The sequence below is a fragment of the Solanum lycopersicum genome, chromosome 1 (assembly GCF_036512215.1).
Source record: "Solanum lycopersicum chromosome 1, SLM_r2.1".
Classification (NCBI taxonomy): Eukaryota; Viridiplantae; Streptophyta; class Magnoliopsida; order Solanales; family Solanaceae; genus Solanum; species Solanum lycopersicum.
The window spans coordinates 87,248,193-87,264,686 of record NC_090800.1 but is presented as its reverse complement, the minus strand read 5'-3'; the positions used below and the strand labels follow the sequence as shown (position 1 = coordinate 87,264,686).

The 16,494-nt window shown below is 37.2% G+C and overlaps 2 protein-coding genes across 2 annotated transcripts; both read left to right on the top strand.

The window, feature by feature from the left end:
• Positions 1-229: 229 nt before the first annotated feature.
• On the top strand, positions 230-7,453 carry LOC101253839 (eukaryotic translation initiation factor 3 subunit C-like). The gene is made up of 4 exons (XM_026033043.2): positions 230-362; positions 462-524; positions 768-2,552; positions 6,312-7,453. Exons 2-4 carry the CDS (start codon positions 501-503, stop codon positions 7,254-7,256), a joined length of 2,754 nt encoding a protein of 917 aa, XP_025888828.1. The 5' UTR covers positions 230-362; positions 462-500; the 3' UTR covers positions 7,257-7,453.
• Positions 7,454-9,089: 1,636 nt separating this feature from the next.
• On the top strand, positions 9,090-12,954 carry Cel3 (endo-1,4-beta-glucanase). The gene is made up of 6 exons (NM_001247014.2): positions 9,090-9,781; positions 10,384-10,694; positions 11,035-11,493; positions 11,639-11,774; positions 11,858-12,030; positions 12,297-12,954. Exons 1-6 carry the CDS (start codon positions 9,409-9,411, stop codon positions 12,696-12,698), a joined length of 1,854 nt encoding a protein of 617 aa, NP_001233943.1. The 5' UTR covers positions 9,090-9,408; the 3' UTR covers positions 12,699-12,954.
• The last annotated feature ends 3,540 nt before the right edge of the window (positions 12,955-16,494 follow it).

Here is a 16,494-nt window from a genome sequence, read left to right as displayed (position 1 = left end):
ATATATGTATAATATACAATTATCTAACAATATACATATACAATTCATATCTCTCTCACTTTTTGCCCCGTCTCTCGCCTCTCTCTCTTAGTATCGCTTGCCTCTCTACTCCCAATAACAAATAGCTACGAATTATAATTATCAAACTATACATATGAAAAATAATTAAGCTATTTTTTAGTTGCTATATGTGAAAGTTACCTATAATATAAAGTTACCAAATTAAGACTTGCAGTAGTCCTCTATTAATTGACCCAAAGACGAATCGGCCCAAACCCTTTATCATCTTCTAGGGTTCTTACTGGAAAATTTCATTCGTCCTACTCCACAACCTTACTGTAAACCACAGTTGCAACTTACAGGTTCGATCTCTTCTCCTTCAACATTTTGTCGTTTGTATAAAACAAATTTACTTGATAATTTATACTCAGTTTTTTAATTTTTTTTTTGTGTAATTGCAGCTTATTTTATATCTGTTTCTTTAAGAACTTGTTGAAGATATGGCGTCCCGTTTTTGGACCCAGGTAACTTATTTTTCAATTAGTTCTCTGTTTTTATTTTTTGTATTTTCACTGGATAAGGATTTAGTTTTTTTTTTGTTATTTGGATGAGTAACAAAATCTATAGACGAAACGGAGGTGCTGTGAATGAGTGAACTGTTTTTGTAATGTGGTAGGCTGCTTAGGATAATCCTTATTGCCTAGAACCCTAAATATGGTTCGGTTAGGGAATGTGTAGTCTGATTTGTCCATACATGATATTTGCAGGGTGATAGTGATACGGAAGAGGAGGAGGAGAGTGATTACGAGGTGGAGGATGATGCGCCAGCTGAAAATCCAGATGCACCGTCTGGGCCTGGGGCAAGATATCTTGCAGCTGATGATAGCGATAGTGATGAATCGGATGGTCAGAAGCGAGTTGTCCGGTCAGCCAAGGACAAGCGTTTTGAGGAGTTGTCAGCTACAGTTGATCAGATGAAGAATGCTATGAAGATTAATGACTGGGTTAGCTTGCAGGAGAGCTTTGACAAGATTAATAAGCAGCTGGAGAAGGTCATGCGCATTACAGAATCTATTAAACCACCAAATCTCTACATCAAAGCTCTAGTGATGCTGGAGGATTTTTTGAATCAGGCCTTGGCCAACAAGGAGACTAGGAAGAAGATGAGTAGTAGTAATGCTAAAGCCTTAAATTCAATGAAACAGAAACTGAAAAAGAATAATAAGCAGTACGAGGAGTTGATTAATAAGTATAGGGAAAATCCTCCAGTGAGCGAGGAGGAGGGTGGTGATGATGAAGAGTCGGAAGAGGAAGAAGAAGAGGACGACTTTGAGGAGGACCCAACAAAGATTGCAGCTGCATCTGCATCTGATGATGATGATGATCCGGACACGATAGGTGATGGGTGGGAGAAGAAGGTGAACAAGAAAGACAAACTTCTGGATAAACAGTTTAAAGATCCGAGTCAAATCACGTGGGAGATAGTCAACAAGAAGTTCAAGGAAATCGTTGCTGCTAGGGGTAGAAAGGGGACTGGAAAGATGGAATTGGTCGAACAGCTCACCTTCTTGACCAAGGTGGCCAAGACTCCAGCACAGAAGCTTGAAATTCTGTTTGGTGTTGTGTCTGCGCAGTTTGATATCAATCCAGGTCTCAGTGGACACATGCCTATAAATGTGTGGAAAAGGTGTGTGCAAAATATGCTTACAATCCTTGATGTTTTGACCCAATACCCAAACATTGTGGTTGATGACATGGTGGAGCCTGATGAGAATGAGACTCAGAAAGGAGCAGACCACTCAGGAACTATAAGGATCTGGGGAAACTTGGTTGCCTTTGTTGAAAGGATTGATGTAGAGTTTTTCAAGAGCTTGCAGGTAATTGATCCACATACCAGCCAGTATGTTGAGAGGCTGAGGGATGAGCCGTTGTTTTTGGTTCTTGCTCAAAATGTCCAGCGTTATTTAGAACAGGTGGGTGACTATAAGGGTGCTGCCAAAGTGGCTCTTAAACAGGTTGAATTTATCTATTATAAACCGCAAGGAGTGTATGATGCTATGAGGAAATTGGCTGAGCTCACAGAAGGTGGAGAAGCAGAGTCTGTAGAAGAAAACAAAGTGGTTGAGGAGAGTAGAGGTCCATCTGCATTTATTGCAACTCCTGAACTTGTGCCCAGGAAACCTGCTTTTGAAGAGAACAGCAGGACATTGATGGACAGTCTCGTTTCTCTCATATATAAATATGGAGATGAACGAACCAAGGCCCGTGCAATGCTCTGTGATATATATCACCATGCTATCTTGGATGAGTTTTCAACATCCCGTGACTTGTTATTGATGAGTCACTTGCAGGAAAATATCCAGCACATGGACATTTCAACTCAGATACTTTTTAACAGAGCGATGGCTCAACTTGGGCTCTGTGCGTTCAGGATGGCACTTGTTGCAGAAGCGCATGGTTGCCTTGCTGAACTCTATTCTGCTGGCAGGGTGAAGGAGTTACTTGCGCAAGGTGTCTCCCAAAGCCGATATCATGAGAAGACTCCAGAACAGGTATCTTCCTGAAAATGTTCTTTGTTTGGTCTTTTATGTAAGACATTTATTCTTATTTCATGCCATTTTGTGTCACTAAAATATTACGTTTTTAAATTAGTTTCTTCATTAATCTTCATAATAATTGTATTTGGCTAGTAGCTTGTATCTACTTTAGAGTGTTCGTTTGGCCAGTGTATTGCCACAATTTGTATAGTCACATAGTAGGGTGGAAGGACAGTTAAAGATCTTGACAGTGCTTCAGTCACATAGTAGGGGAGGAGGGGAGAAAAAATAGTCTAGAGAAAGATGTAGGGAGAGTCAAAAGATCTTTTTTGTTTAATCTGTACTGTTGTAATGAAGAGATACCCTTTTTTGACAGCTAGACAGATCGGATAGAGGAAAAGACATTGCATAAAATCTATCATCTAGTAATATTGTTTTTTAAAATCTGGTAACATTTGTATTAAATTTACTTAGTTTGTTCTGGAAAATCCATAATTACGAATAGAGAAAAGAAAATAAATTCAAAATGGAGGCTGCAATCCTAAACAGTCTCATCTGAATAAACCTTTGTACACCAAAAGCAGATTAACAATATATTTTAATGGCATAATACATGTATTGGACCCTAAACTTGACTTCTAATTTTAACTTTGACCTCTAACTTTCATAATGCACAAACATGCACTTTTAACTATCCAACTTTTAAATAAATAAACACATGAGTCCTACATGGCAAAATACACATAAGACACCACGCAGGACGAAAAATGACATGTAGGACATGTGTGTCTATTTGTTCAACTTTATACAAGTTCCAGTGTCTACTTGTGCACACCCAAAATTGAAGGACATAAATGTGATTCGAAGCCAAGTTAAAGGACATATTTATGTATTATGCCTATTTTAATCTTCTGCACATCATTACGCCCATCTTCAAAATATCTGGCATTTCTTTCTATCCATAGTCCATCAATACATGCTGGGATAATCCTCCTTCTATCTCTGTTTCTGGCCCCAACTGAACATATTGTCAACTATCTTACACGGCAGTGCCCATGAGATGCCTGTGAGATTGATAAAAATCTTCCACAATTGATCAGTGATGTTACAATGTAAAAAAGATGTCTTAACTGTATCAGCATGCCTTCCTCATAAAAAATACGGAAAAGGGTCAAAACTGCATTCAACTATTTGAAAAACTATATTTTGGCTCAAAATTGCCCTTCCTGTCTAACTTTTGGTTCACTTCTACCCTTTTATTTAACGGAATAAGATGTGGCATTCCATGTGTAAATTGTAATGCCACATAAACATCCACCTAAGCATACCCGCCCCATCCCACTAATTGATCCAACCTCCCCCTTCATTCCCTGCCAATCTGCCAAGATTTGCTCATCCTTACCAGGCCCTCCTCTCTCTTCCTTTAGAACACTCTCAAAACCCTTCTTACTAGGGTCAACCTTTTATCCAATCTCAATAGCACAAAGATTCCCCATATTTGTTTGATAACTATTGCTCTTCTTCTTCAAAAGCTCCACTGGACAACTATGGGTTTCTTCGACAAATAATTCAATTTGATTTGTTAAAATCAGCAATCTGACCTTAGTGAACAATCTTTTCACCTTTCATGGAATCGACGGTGTATTGGACCATCAATCTCTTCTTGATTACATAATTAGAACATTAAGGAGAAGACGATTCACTGTTGTTGCTAATGCGTTCACCATCAAACGGCCGTAGTTGTTAAGTTTGACTTCCGTTTTAGTTTCCGTTTCTGTGGCTTCTAACAATATAACTTTGTTCTCACAACTTGACGGATCCTGTTACATTTACCATCACCATGTTGTTCTGCGATGGTACAGTTTTGAGATCTTGCAAGAAATGCAAAGGCTACTATGATTTTTCAAACTATTTGCGTGATTCTGGCAGCTTTGTGCCTTCTCTATCGCCGGCAACAATGGACAACCATTATCCGGAAGGATGAAATAACGATTTTACCACCATTATTCTGTCAACATTAGAGAGATCCATTATTCGGATGAGATAATTAATGGTTATAACTTATAACTCCAGTGTTCAGTCTCGTTCGCCGGAGAGAATGGAGTTTCGCTATGATAATGAACATTTGGAGACGGGTGTTCAATCTCCTTACCTTTTAATCGGTGGGGATGGATTAGGTTAGGTGGACGTTTATGTGGCAGTATTATATACACATTGAATGCCACATCTTATTCTGTTAAAAGGAAGGGTAGAAGTGATCCAATAGTAAGACGGAAGGGGTAGTTTTGAGCCAAAACATAGTTGAAGGGTATATTTGCTCTATTTCAAATAGTTGAAGGGTAGTTTTGATCCTTTTCCGTTAAAAAAACCATTTGAACATTGGGAAATTCTCCTCTTTGATAGATTATCATGAGTTAGAACAGCCTCATTAGGTATAAGCCATGTGAAACAGGCCACTTTGTGAGGCACTTTGATTTTCCAGATGTGTTCCCAAGGCCAATTAGTGATCTGTGGTTTAGCTTGATTTCAATTCTTGTATCCCACCTTCACCTTCATTATATACTTTTGCCATCTCCATTCCACCATAAACAATCCACTCCAATTTGTATTCCATGAAAAGTTTCCAAATGCTTTTATATACGTCAGTCTATCTTGGAATTTCCCAGCCATTCAAGAGTCCTGTGTTGATGTTGGGCGAAAGCATAGATGTCAGGGAATAGAACTTCTAACCTGACAAGACCCATCTACTTGTCTGCCCAAAAAAAGTGTCTGGTTGCCATTGTCGACCTTGATATTAGACTGACTTCTGAGGAACGGCCAATAGGACCTAATGCATCTCCAGAGGCTAACACCATAAAATGTAGTAACTTCTTTAGAAACCCAGTTGTCCAGCTCCTCATATTTTGTTTTGATTACTCAACATTTAAGAGTTTGAGATTCCTGGGAATATCTCCATTGCAATTTCACTTTAGCAGCTTTGCTCTGGTTCTTAAGGTTCTCGATGCCTATTTCACCTCGACTTTTCTTCTGATAATGTTCTTCCATTTACTTGATTCACAAGTCCTCTGCATCCTCTCTACGTGCTTCTAAAGCACTACGATAAGGTAGGCAGAAGTTGTTACCTCTTTATGCTGACTATGTTCTTTATTGAAACTTTGAGATAGATCTCAAAAAAGGGGAAGAGATCAAAATAAACTCTAAAGCCTTCAGTCTGTCCGGTGATTCCGTCTTGCTGTATCAGTGCACTTTAACCACAGTAGAGAAGTCAAATATTACACTTATGGAGTTGTGAAGTTTTGCTGACTGTTTTTTTGTTATCGAATGTGTGACTTGAACATATTTGAATTGGAACATTTGTTATTGTTTTGTGTTTCCCATTTGATTGAAGGAACTCATGAAAAATGGGTTTATTAATGAGAACTATCCATTAAGGGTTATGATCAATTATTTTCTGTGTCAATGATAGAGCAATCAATATTACTGTTATGGAGTTATAAACAGATTTGGATGTGTGTTTTAGCAATCAAAATGTGTCACCTATACTCGAATAGCTTCGGATTAAATCATTTGTTATTTATTTTGCTTTCTCCACATGTGGTCAGAGGACCCTGCCGGATGTAATTCTCGACATATGTGGGAGTTTAGAGGTTATTCAAATAATCATGTAGTATTTTATATCAAATTGTACTTTCAACTCTCTCATTGATATTGGCTGGAATTCTTCATTATGTTTCTTGCCAAAGCTTCTAAACTGTACATATTGAACACTGTTAGGAGCGGATGGAGAGGAGGCGTCAGATGCCCTACCATATGCATATAAATCTTGAACTTCTTGAGGCTGTCCATCTGACATGTGCAATGCTTCTTGAAGTGCCAAACATGGCAGCTAATAGCCATGACATGAAGCGCAGGGTCATAAGCAAAACATTCCGGAGATTGCTTGAAATCAGTGAGAGGCAAACTTTTACTGGTCCACCTGAAAATGTGAGGGACCACGTCATGGCCGCGACAAGGTCCCTGAGGCAAGGAGACTTTCAGAAGGCTTTTGATGTCATCAACTCCCTTGATGTGTGGAGGCTGCTTCGCAACAAGGACAGTGTTCTTGAGATGCTTAGAGGCAAAATAAAGGAAGAGGCACTGAGGACCTACCTTTTCACATATTCTGCTTCTTATAATTCTCTGAGTTTGGATCAGGTTGCAGGGATGTTTGACCTTTCAGTTTCTCAGATCCATAGCATTGTGAGCAAAATGATGATTTCTGAGGAGCTTCATGCAAGCTGGGATCAACCATCCCAATGCATGGTCTTTCATGATGTTGAGCATACAAGATTGCAAGCTTTGGCATTCCAGTTGACAGAAAAGCTGTCAGTTTTAGCAGAAAGTAATGAAAGAGCAACAGAATCGAGGATTGGTGGTGGTGCATTGGAGGGCCTTCCACCAAGGCGCAGGGATGGCCAGGATTATGCTGCTGCAGCTGGTGGTGGTGGTAGATGGCAGGACTTCTCCTTCTCACAAGGCAGGCAAGGTAGTAGTGGTGGCCGAACAGGGTATGCCGGTAGTAGATCAACTTCTGGTCAAACATCGAGGGACCGTACTAATCAGGCACGAGGGACTCTTGGGGGTCAAGGCTCAAGATATCAGAGTGGTACAACTTCCAAGGGAAGCCAGATGGATGGATCAGGTCGCATGGTTAATCTTAACAGAGGGGGTCGTTATTAGAGAGAGACGTGCACAATTTTTTGCATAGGAAGAATCACATATCTTGAGGGTTCCTTGTTGTAGTAGAGTTTACAGCTTTCTTTGTTTCATAAGACCAAGTTCCATTGTGCTACATTGTTTTGTGACTTTGTAGAGCATCTTTTGGATGTTGCACTGCTTTTCTCATCTAATGACACACCAATTCATTTTAAACTTAATATGCATCAAATATTAGCTCGTAATAGATACACACTAGAGTGTTGTCTTTGCTAGATGCTGCTGCACACATCTGGTTAAGTGGACTGCTTCTCCCAATATGCTCACTCATTAGCATTCTGATGGGAAGGAAGAAGTAATAATAATAGTTAGAAGTTGCTAAATTTTCTTTTGAATCATCAAATGCACATTTCACATAAGTGGGTGGGCTCTGTTGATGACCAGGTTGAGCACTGGGCTGTTATATTGGCATAAGGCCCACCATGTTCAGTGACCAAAAGAGGAACCCACATAACGTTTATGGGGACAATAATACAACAAAAAGGGAAGAATATATTTTAATGAATAATGAAGATTGGGGATTAATTTTGAAATATTCAACATGGAGAAGAAACCAATAATTTGTAACTGAACCATAATTCCATCCAGCTAAAGGAAAAAAGATAATCTTTACCGACACAGCACATGATGATGACTTTGTATCTCTCTTTCACATGCAGCCGCGTCATTATCCTTTAATTAACAAAAAAAACATGATATTTATTCTTGAATGAGAAATAAATCGTGGAGTTGTCAACATTTGCAAACTAAACATGATCTCTATGATATGCATTGGCCTAACAGATTTATAGACAAGGATCTCTTCTTTTGGTTTACTATTTTTATAAAAATAAAATGTTAATATTACTTGTCATAAACCTTACAAGCAAAAACATGCCCTTTCCATCTACAAAGTGCAATTTTTTTTTAAAAAAAAGAAGATAATTTTAACACTTCTATTACTGAGGAATCATAAAATTATATTTTTTTTGTTGTTGAGTGAAGTAAGGGGATTTGAGTTGCCTTGAAAACAACAACCTCTACTGTGGAGATTCTATTTTAGAGACAGAAAAACCAGACTCCATAAATCATTAAAATTAGTGGGGAATGGGAATGTAAATGTAGGAGTAGGATTTTTGTGTTACTGTCTTTTCTCAGACCAAAACTTAATTATTAAGAGAATCATTTTTTTATATTTGGACAATTTTATTTATCATCTTTCATATTCTGTCTCTTTGAATATGGTGTGGCTAAAAATACTACAATCCAATATGTCAGCTGGTTCCCTCTTTGAAATTACAATTTTGCCCCTGCCATTTTTTTAGTTGTTAGGTATGAAAATAATAGCAAATAGCCTTGAAGTGAAAGTCAACTAAATTAAGCAATCCCACTGAATAAAATCAGTTTATCCACCTAACTTTTAATACTATGTTATTGAGCCATAGTTTTCTCTTGTACCATGCATCTTTTTATTATTATTATTTTTTATAACAACTATTTTTAAATTTATAATAGCTAATAAATCACACAAATAAGCGAGCAATAACATATATATATTTATCAACAAGTATTGACTTAGATGTGTAATTTTAAACATTGTAAGTTTCGAATTTTTTTATATTTATGGAGATTTTGTCCTAACAGCTAAAATACGAAATTAGAAAGTAAAACACCCCATTAAAGGAGGAGGATTGGCATTGGACAGGTTGTCATTGTCCATTAGCTGTTTTGTCAGTGTCATCAACTACTACTACTTTCCTTTTTTTTTTGTATATTTTTCTTCTGCATTACTTCACTCTTTTGTTTTCTTTTTCTCAAGTTTGGTAATATTACTAGTATTAAATATATTGTGTTATAATCAAAAAAGCCAAAAAAACAGCACCATCACAGCTTTCATATATCCATTATTTTCCACTAGATTTTCTAGTCCCATTTTCCTCCTTCCTCCATAATACCCCATCCTTTCTGCCATCTCCTTTCATTCCACAACTTTCTTGAAAAAAGGAAAAAAAAAAACAGTAGATCAAGACTTACCCAGTTCAGCATTTCTTGAATCTTGGAAAAAAGATTCAACCTTTGCATGTTTTGAGCTTGTGGGGGTGTTTTTTCAGCTCTAATTTGAGTACCCAGAATCAATATGTACGGTAGGGATCCATGGGGTGGACCTTTAGAGATCCACACAGCTGATTCAGCTACAGACGATGACAGGAGCAGGAACTTGCAGGATTTTGATAGGGCAGCGATGTCTAGGTCACTGGATGAGACTCAACAGAGCTGGCTGTTGGGTCCGACTGAGCAGAAGAAGAAGAAGTATGTGGATCTTGGTTGTATTATTGTGAGTAGGAAGATTTTTAAGTGGACTGTGGGGTGTATTATTGCGGCTGCGCTTCTAGCTGGATTCATTACTATGATTGTTAAGCTTGTACCTAGACACAAACATCACAATCCTCCACCGGATAATTATACTCTGGCTCTCCGTAAAGCTCTTATGTTCTTCAATGCCCAGAAATGTAAGTTATCTGTTTATTATTTGCTTGAATTCTTCAGTCTGTGGGCTTAAAAATCTGATTTTTACTATCTCATTGCACATTAGATCTGTTATTGATTATGTTTTTTGTCTGGATTTTAGTTTGTGATAGATTGATAGTTGGAAACTGTATGATCTTGGTGAAGCATGATTCAGTCCTCTGTATTGATCTTCTTGTTTTGTTTGCTTTGATTTGGAAATATTTATTATTTTCCCCAAATTTTTGGTTAGTTTGGTTGATTAAGGTAATGAACAACAACATGCCCACCGTAATCCTAAGAGTATAAGTGGGGTTCGAGGAGGGTAGAGTGTCGCAGCCTTACCCCCTTATCTTATGTGAAGTTAGTATTTAAGTTGATCAAGGTCACTTGATATAGAATATGATATTTTTTTCATTTATCTTTATATATGATATGTGGAATGGCTCTACGTGCCTTTGACTTGAGATTGGAAGATTACTGCATCAGCAGCTACATGATTTGAGCTGCAAAAATATTATTTTTTAAATTTAGTGCTTGAATGTGATGTTTTGGTCTTCTTTGGTTATAGCTTAGTTTTTTGCTAATTCTCTATTGGAATTTACAGCTGGAAAATTGCCCAAGCATAATAACGTGTCATGGAGGGGGAATTCATGTTTGCAAGATGGCAAGTCAGATGATTCAACTATGTTCAAAAATTTGGTTGGGGGTTATTATGATGCAGGAGATGCAATCAAGTTTAATTTCCCTCAGTCATTTGCTCTCACCATGTTGAGTTGGAGTGTGATCGAGTACAGTGCTAAATATGAAGCTGCTGGGGAGCTCGCTCATGTTAAAGATACTATTAAGTGGGGTACTGATTATCTCCTGAAGACTTTCAATTCCTCTGCTGATACCATAGACCGGATTGCTGCACAGGTAATTATCATTTAAATTTTCCTTATAAATGTGTAGATCACAAATTTTCTCAACTAGAATGTCATAGTTTGTTCTATCGTCAGTAATTAGTATTCAGCTCTAACCAGTTATCATCGCCTTACCCGTCTGAGTCATGAAATCATGATTCCCATTATACTTCTTAAACATTTAAAATAACTATAATCTCTTGGCTGGCTTTTTGACTTTCACTAAGATAAGTCTCCTTGTTAATCAGATCAGCATCAATGACTGCATGAAATTGTATTTTGACAGTGTTTGAGTCAAAATTGAACTTATTCTGAATTAATTAATCTCATCGGACAAATTATGTTTTGTGTAGGTTGGAAAAGGGGATACTACCGGAGGGGCTACTGACCCCAATGATCACTATTGCTGGGTGCGTCCTGAAGACATTGATTACGCTCGGCCTGTGACTGAATGTCACGGCTGCTCGGACCTTGCTGCAGAGATGGCTGCTGCGCTGGCTTCTGCCTCCATTGTTTTTAAGGACAACAAAGCTTACTCGCAAAAGCTTGTACATGGTGCTAGAACTCTCTTCAAATTTTCTAGAGACCAGCGTGGAAGATACAGCGTCGGCAATGAAGCTGAAACTTTCTATAATTCCACCGGTTATTGGGATGAGTTTATATGGGGTGCGGCTTGGCTGTATTATGCTACTGGAAATTCTTCATATCTTCAGCTTGCTACAACACCTGGTATTGCCAAACATGCTGGTGCTTTCTGGGGAGGTCCTGATTACGGTGTGCTCAGCTGGGATAACAAGCTCACTGGAGCTCAGGTCAGTCAATATCACCTCTTCTTTCCTTTTACCCTCCTCTAGTATTTCTGTGCAGCTTTTGTGCTTGAGACTTATAAGCTAGGATATCTCATTTCTTCGAGGGACTTATTTTTTGCTATAACACTGCTTTTTGTTATCTCTTCAGGTGCTACTGAGCCGTATGAGGCTGTTTCTGAGCCCTGGATATCCTTATGAAGAAATTTTAAGGACATTTCATAACCAGACTAGCATAATCATGTGCTCCTACCTGCCAATCTTCACTTCTTTTAATCGCACAAAAGGTAACCTTCATTACCCAATTCGCGTCAAAGTAATTTGAAATCTTTAGTTTGAAATCTAAACCAATTCTTTTTGACCTTTCCAGGAGGGCTAATCCAATTAAACCATGGAAGGCCTCAGCCTCTCCAGTATGTAGTCAATGCAGCCTTCCTGGCTACCTTGTTTAGTGACTATCTCGCAGCTGCCGACACTCCTGGATGGTACTGTGGACCAAATTTCTACTCTACTGATGTCCTGCGTAAATTTGCAGAAACCCAGGTAAATGAATCTCCCCTAGTAAGAGTCTCTTTTCTTATTCTTGGGTTCTATCTTGTCAATGGTTGTTGTTTATGCTATTCCACAACCAACTTCCCTTCTCCCTGCTTCATGTTTTGGGGACAATAGGGACAAATATGAATGATAATTTGCCGCTAGGGTGTGTAGAATATTAGAGATACGATATACACAAGTTTTCTTTTGCCTATTCTGTTGTAAGGTGAAAATCATTTCTTGGTTTTAACTTGGACGTTTCTTTGACCTTGTAGATTGACTACATCCTTGGGAAGAACCCCAGGAAAATGAGTTATGTTGTTGGCTTTGGCAATCACTATCCTAAGCATGTCCACCACAGAGGGGCATCAATTCCTAAAAACAAGGTCAAATATAACTGTAAAGGTGGATGGAAATATAGGGATTCATCTAAGGCTAATCCAAATACTATTGTTGGAGCCATGGTTGCTGGACCAGACAAGCATGATGGTTTCCGTGATGTCCGTTCTAATTACAATTATACGGAGCCTACTCTTGCTGGAAATGCTGGTTTAGTTGCAGCTCTCGTGGCTCTATCTGGAGATAGAGATGTCGGAATTGATAAGAACACTTTATTCTCTGCAGTACCACCGATGTTTCCCACTCCACCACCTCCGCCAGCTCCTTGGAAACCATGATCTTTAATACGTCGTTTGTGCCTCCCTCATCTGAGTGTAGGTTCTTTATTTTTGATATTAGATTCTGAGACAAAGAAGCTAGATGAAACTTGGATGTGCACACCCTTGAACATAGATAGTAGTTTGGGCATTATTAGGACACTAGCAAGTGAAATTCTTCAAGAAATGCCCAATGCATGTCTGTTTTACTTTGATGTATCATCTACACACACTATGAATGTAACGTAACCAATCATGTATTCTTTGAACAGTGTAATCTCAATTTCCTCGGAACAAGTTCTCACATAATGTTCGTGTTTTGTGTTGTCAAAAATTATTCAAGTCAGGATAGTGCTGGACAAAAACTTCTATTCCTTGTGAAATCTAAGCATATTATTAATTATTTTGAAAAAGATAGAACTTTTTTGAAAATACTAAGTTTTTAATTCGTTTAGTTCAATTAATAGGGATAAATGATAAACTTACTATGTCAATTATTAATATCTTAATAGGTGTGTCTAGACAGATATGTGAAAAAGCAAGATTGAAAACATTTGAATAAGGAGAATATTGATGTGTAATCCCTTCTTTTCATATTAATTTAATTTTAAGATTTTTTTAAATTAACTTAATTGTTCAGTTTTCAAAATTACTATTAGAGTTATCTTTCAATTTTACTTTTCATTAGTCAGTATGGAAATTAGTAATTAATCAATATTTAGTATTATAAATTTGACAATATAATTAATAAGGGTAAAAATAAAAAATTAGGTTCAATTTATGTCTTAATTTATTTTTCTTAAAGGGGTGAAATGGATAAAACTTACCCGCACTAAATATAAAATACCTTAAAAATTAAATTAACATGAAATGAAGAAAGTAGTATATTAGTTACGTATCCAAAATTTAAAATCACATCATAGGTGTATTCATGTAGTTAACCCTAAAATTTTATTTATTTATAAAAGACCGAAAATACTATCTTCATTTCCTAAAATAGTCATGTATAATAATAATGTATTGTCACGACCGGAATCTAGACCCCAGACGAGACCGGCGTCGTTGACCTCTCAGAGGTCGCAGACAAGCCTGCTTACGTCATTCTTACTTTACATAGATTAATTTTAGCGAAAAATTTGAAATTTTTGATTCTTTAATCATACTTGCTGAACATTCTTAACATTTCGTAATCGTTCATCATCAACCATCTAACATTTAAGAGATAAGCAACTGAAAGAAATAATTCATTAAGTATTACTTGTATATCGGCCAAAATAGCACCAATACAAAGTTTGAACCAAAACAGGAAAGAAACGCTAGTGGAACATGCTCCGCTAGCTCAACTCTAAAACTACGCTAGAATGTAAAACGGTAGCATCCTCGAAAGCATGAGGACCTACCAAACTCCGGATGAATACTGATGTCCGGATAGCTGCAACAACGAACCTGTAGCTCTAGCGTCCACCTGTGCTTGCACCTAAAAGTAGATGTTCGTATGGAATTAGTACACACTTGTACTAAGTATGAGTATATGCAAGTACACACCAGGGACATGCATGAGGAGGAATAGCTCTTTCCTAACAACATGATTTTTGGAAGTCAAGTCAGTGGACTTGCCAAATTGAGATTGGGAAAGTTATGCCATGAGAGTGACATGCATCATTATAATTATCGTATAGCACACAAAACATAACATATTCATATAACACATAACATATAACACATACTTTCTTTCATATTATTCATTCGTATACCATGAGACCTTATTATCATAGACTTAACTTTAAGACTTTCCAAAATGAGGGCTCAACATATGGGACCTCAACTAGGGAGCCTTCTTTAGCAAACACAGAGTCTGCTTCACTCATTCATGCGTATTTCATTTCAATTCATTCATAGGCCAGTGCGAACACCAGGTATACCTAGGATGTAGTATAAGACTCTCATCGGGTTTGCTGTGCAATGATCAGGAATGACCTAATGTCATTACCTGAATCTAGCTCACCTCTTGATTATCCTATCCTAACACCTTCGGTATCATTCATTTCTTTATATGATTCGTTTGAGGTTGGCCTCATTCATTCATTGGGAACTTTAACTTTAACCGACATAGATCATGTGAGCATCATGAAATCCAGTGTCTTCCCCACACCGAAAAGAGGTGGAATCACCGGCCAACGCGATTCAATAACATGCTAGCGTATATGGAAATTTAACCCCGCCAGATCCCTATAGTGGCAATATAGGTTCAAAGACTAGGAGATGTATGGAGACCCATACCCGGCAAGCCGGACAGTCTCATCTCATGAGAATTACGTGAACCTCCGCCCTTCCCGAAAGAAGGCATCACCACTCATAGCTAGCCTATCGGTGCTCGGTATAAAGTTCCATTACATGCAACTCATACATCATAGAAGTTTGCTTCTAGTATGAAGACATCATAGCTCAATAGATGATTTCTCATCTCATCATTAGTATTAAGTGTTTTAAACTCAATATTTTTATTAGAGTATTCATAGAGACTGGTCTCTTCATTATCTTACACTTTCATTGGTGAGTATGTATCGGTAACATTTACTTAAGCTCATTTAAGATTGCTCTCATCATATGCATTAACCTCACATCATGATTGTCGCCACATTCTTCATTTCATTACGTATATCTTAGGTTCACTTATTCTTGAACGTATGTTAAACTTATATATCTATACATACAAGCCATGAGGCTTCATTTATAGTTCGTTAAGTGAATTCTTGTTTTTCTAAGATTATGTATTACAAGACTTATGTATCTTGTATATATGCCAAGATCTTTGATTTTTGATCTAAGTAGATGACATTATTCTTGAATATTTCACTCACGTATGACTTATGTATCAATACGGAGGTTTGGACACGAGAACCCAAATTTTGAATTATTTGGATATCATTTATATTTTTCATTGATTTTAGTTCTAATATTCATAAATTTAGAACTCTAAGTTAAGTCTCAACATTTTCGTGAAATAATAAATTTTCTATTTTAATTAGAATTCTAAATTAAATTTCAATCATTTACATGAAAGAATAATTTTCTAATTTAATTAGAATTCCAATTTAAATCTCAATATTTACATAAAAGAATTAATATTCTATTTTTAATTAAGATTCTAAATTAAATCTCAATGTTTACATAAAAGAATTAATTTTCCAACTTTAATTAGAATTTTAATTTACTATTATTATTATTTTTAATTAAATTCGCTTGAATAGGGAGGTTGTGGGTTCGAACCCCCACAGCCCCCCTCATTTTCCTCTTAATTTCGCTGGGAATGGAGGCTGTGAGGTGGTGGGTTCGAACCCCCACAGCCTCACCTTTATTCCCTTAATATTTTTATCCCCCCTTCAGCCCTGAGGTCGTGGGTTCGATCCCCACGCCTTGCATCCCCCCTTTTTATTTATTTATTTATTTTTTGTTGCGAACGGGGGTCGTGGGTTCGATCCCCGCCCCCAACATTCCCTTTTTAAATCCTTTTTTTTTTGTTAAGGCAGCTGCAGGGAGGTCCTGGGTTCGATCCCTGCAGGCCTCAAAACGTTTTTTTTTTAATTCTTTGACATCCCAAAAATTTCCAGATTCTTTTTAAACCTATTTCTATGTTTTTGGAAATTTATTCCACTATTTTTCTGCACTTTTTCATCAAGTTTCACATTAGTTCTTAGGGAGATTTCATGGTTCATTCACTTCACTATGCTTCATCAAAATAAACATCACGTTGCACACCCATTTCACACATAAAATACATGATAAATAAACAACTTATATACCCCAAAACAATGCC

Excerpts from the sequence above, each read along its gene's own strand:
- LOC101253839 (XM_026033043.2), top strand. The coding sequence starts at position 501 with ATGGCGTCCCGTTTTTGGACCCAG. Across the intron at positions 525-767 it reads CGTCCCGTTTTTGGACCCAG|GGTGATAGTGATACGGAAGA; the intron begins GTAACTTATTTT and ends TGATATTTGCAG. Across the intron at positions 2,553-6,311 it reads ATGAGAAGACTCCAGAACAG|GAGCGGATGGAGAGGAGGCG; the intron begins GTATCTTCCTGA and ends GAACACTGTTAG.
- Cel3 (NM_001247014.2), top strand. The coding sequence starts at position 9,409 with ATGTACGGTAGGGATCCATGGGGTGGACCTTTAGAGATCCACACAGCT. Across the intron at positions 9,782-10,383 it reads GTTCTTCAATGCCCAGAAAT|CTGGAAAATTGCCCAAGCAT; the intron begins GTAAGTTATCTG and ends TGGAATTTACAG. Across the intron at positions 11,494-11,638 it reads ACAAGCTCACTGGAGCTCAG|GTGCTACTGAGCCGTATGAG; the intron begins GTCAGTCAATAT and ends TTATCTCTTCAG.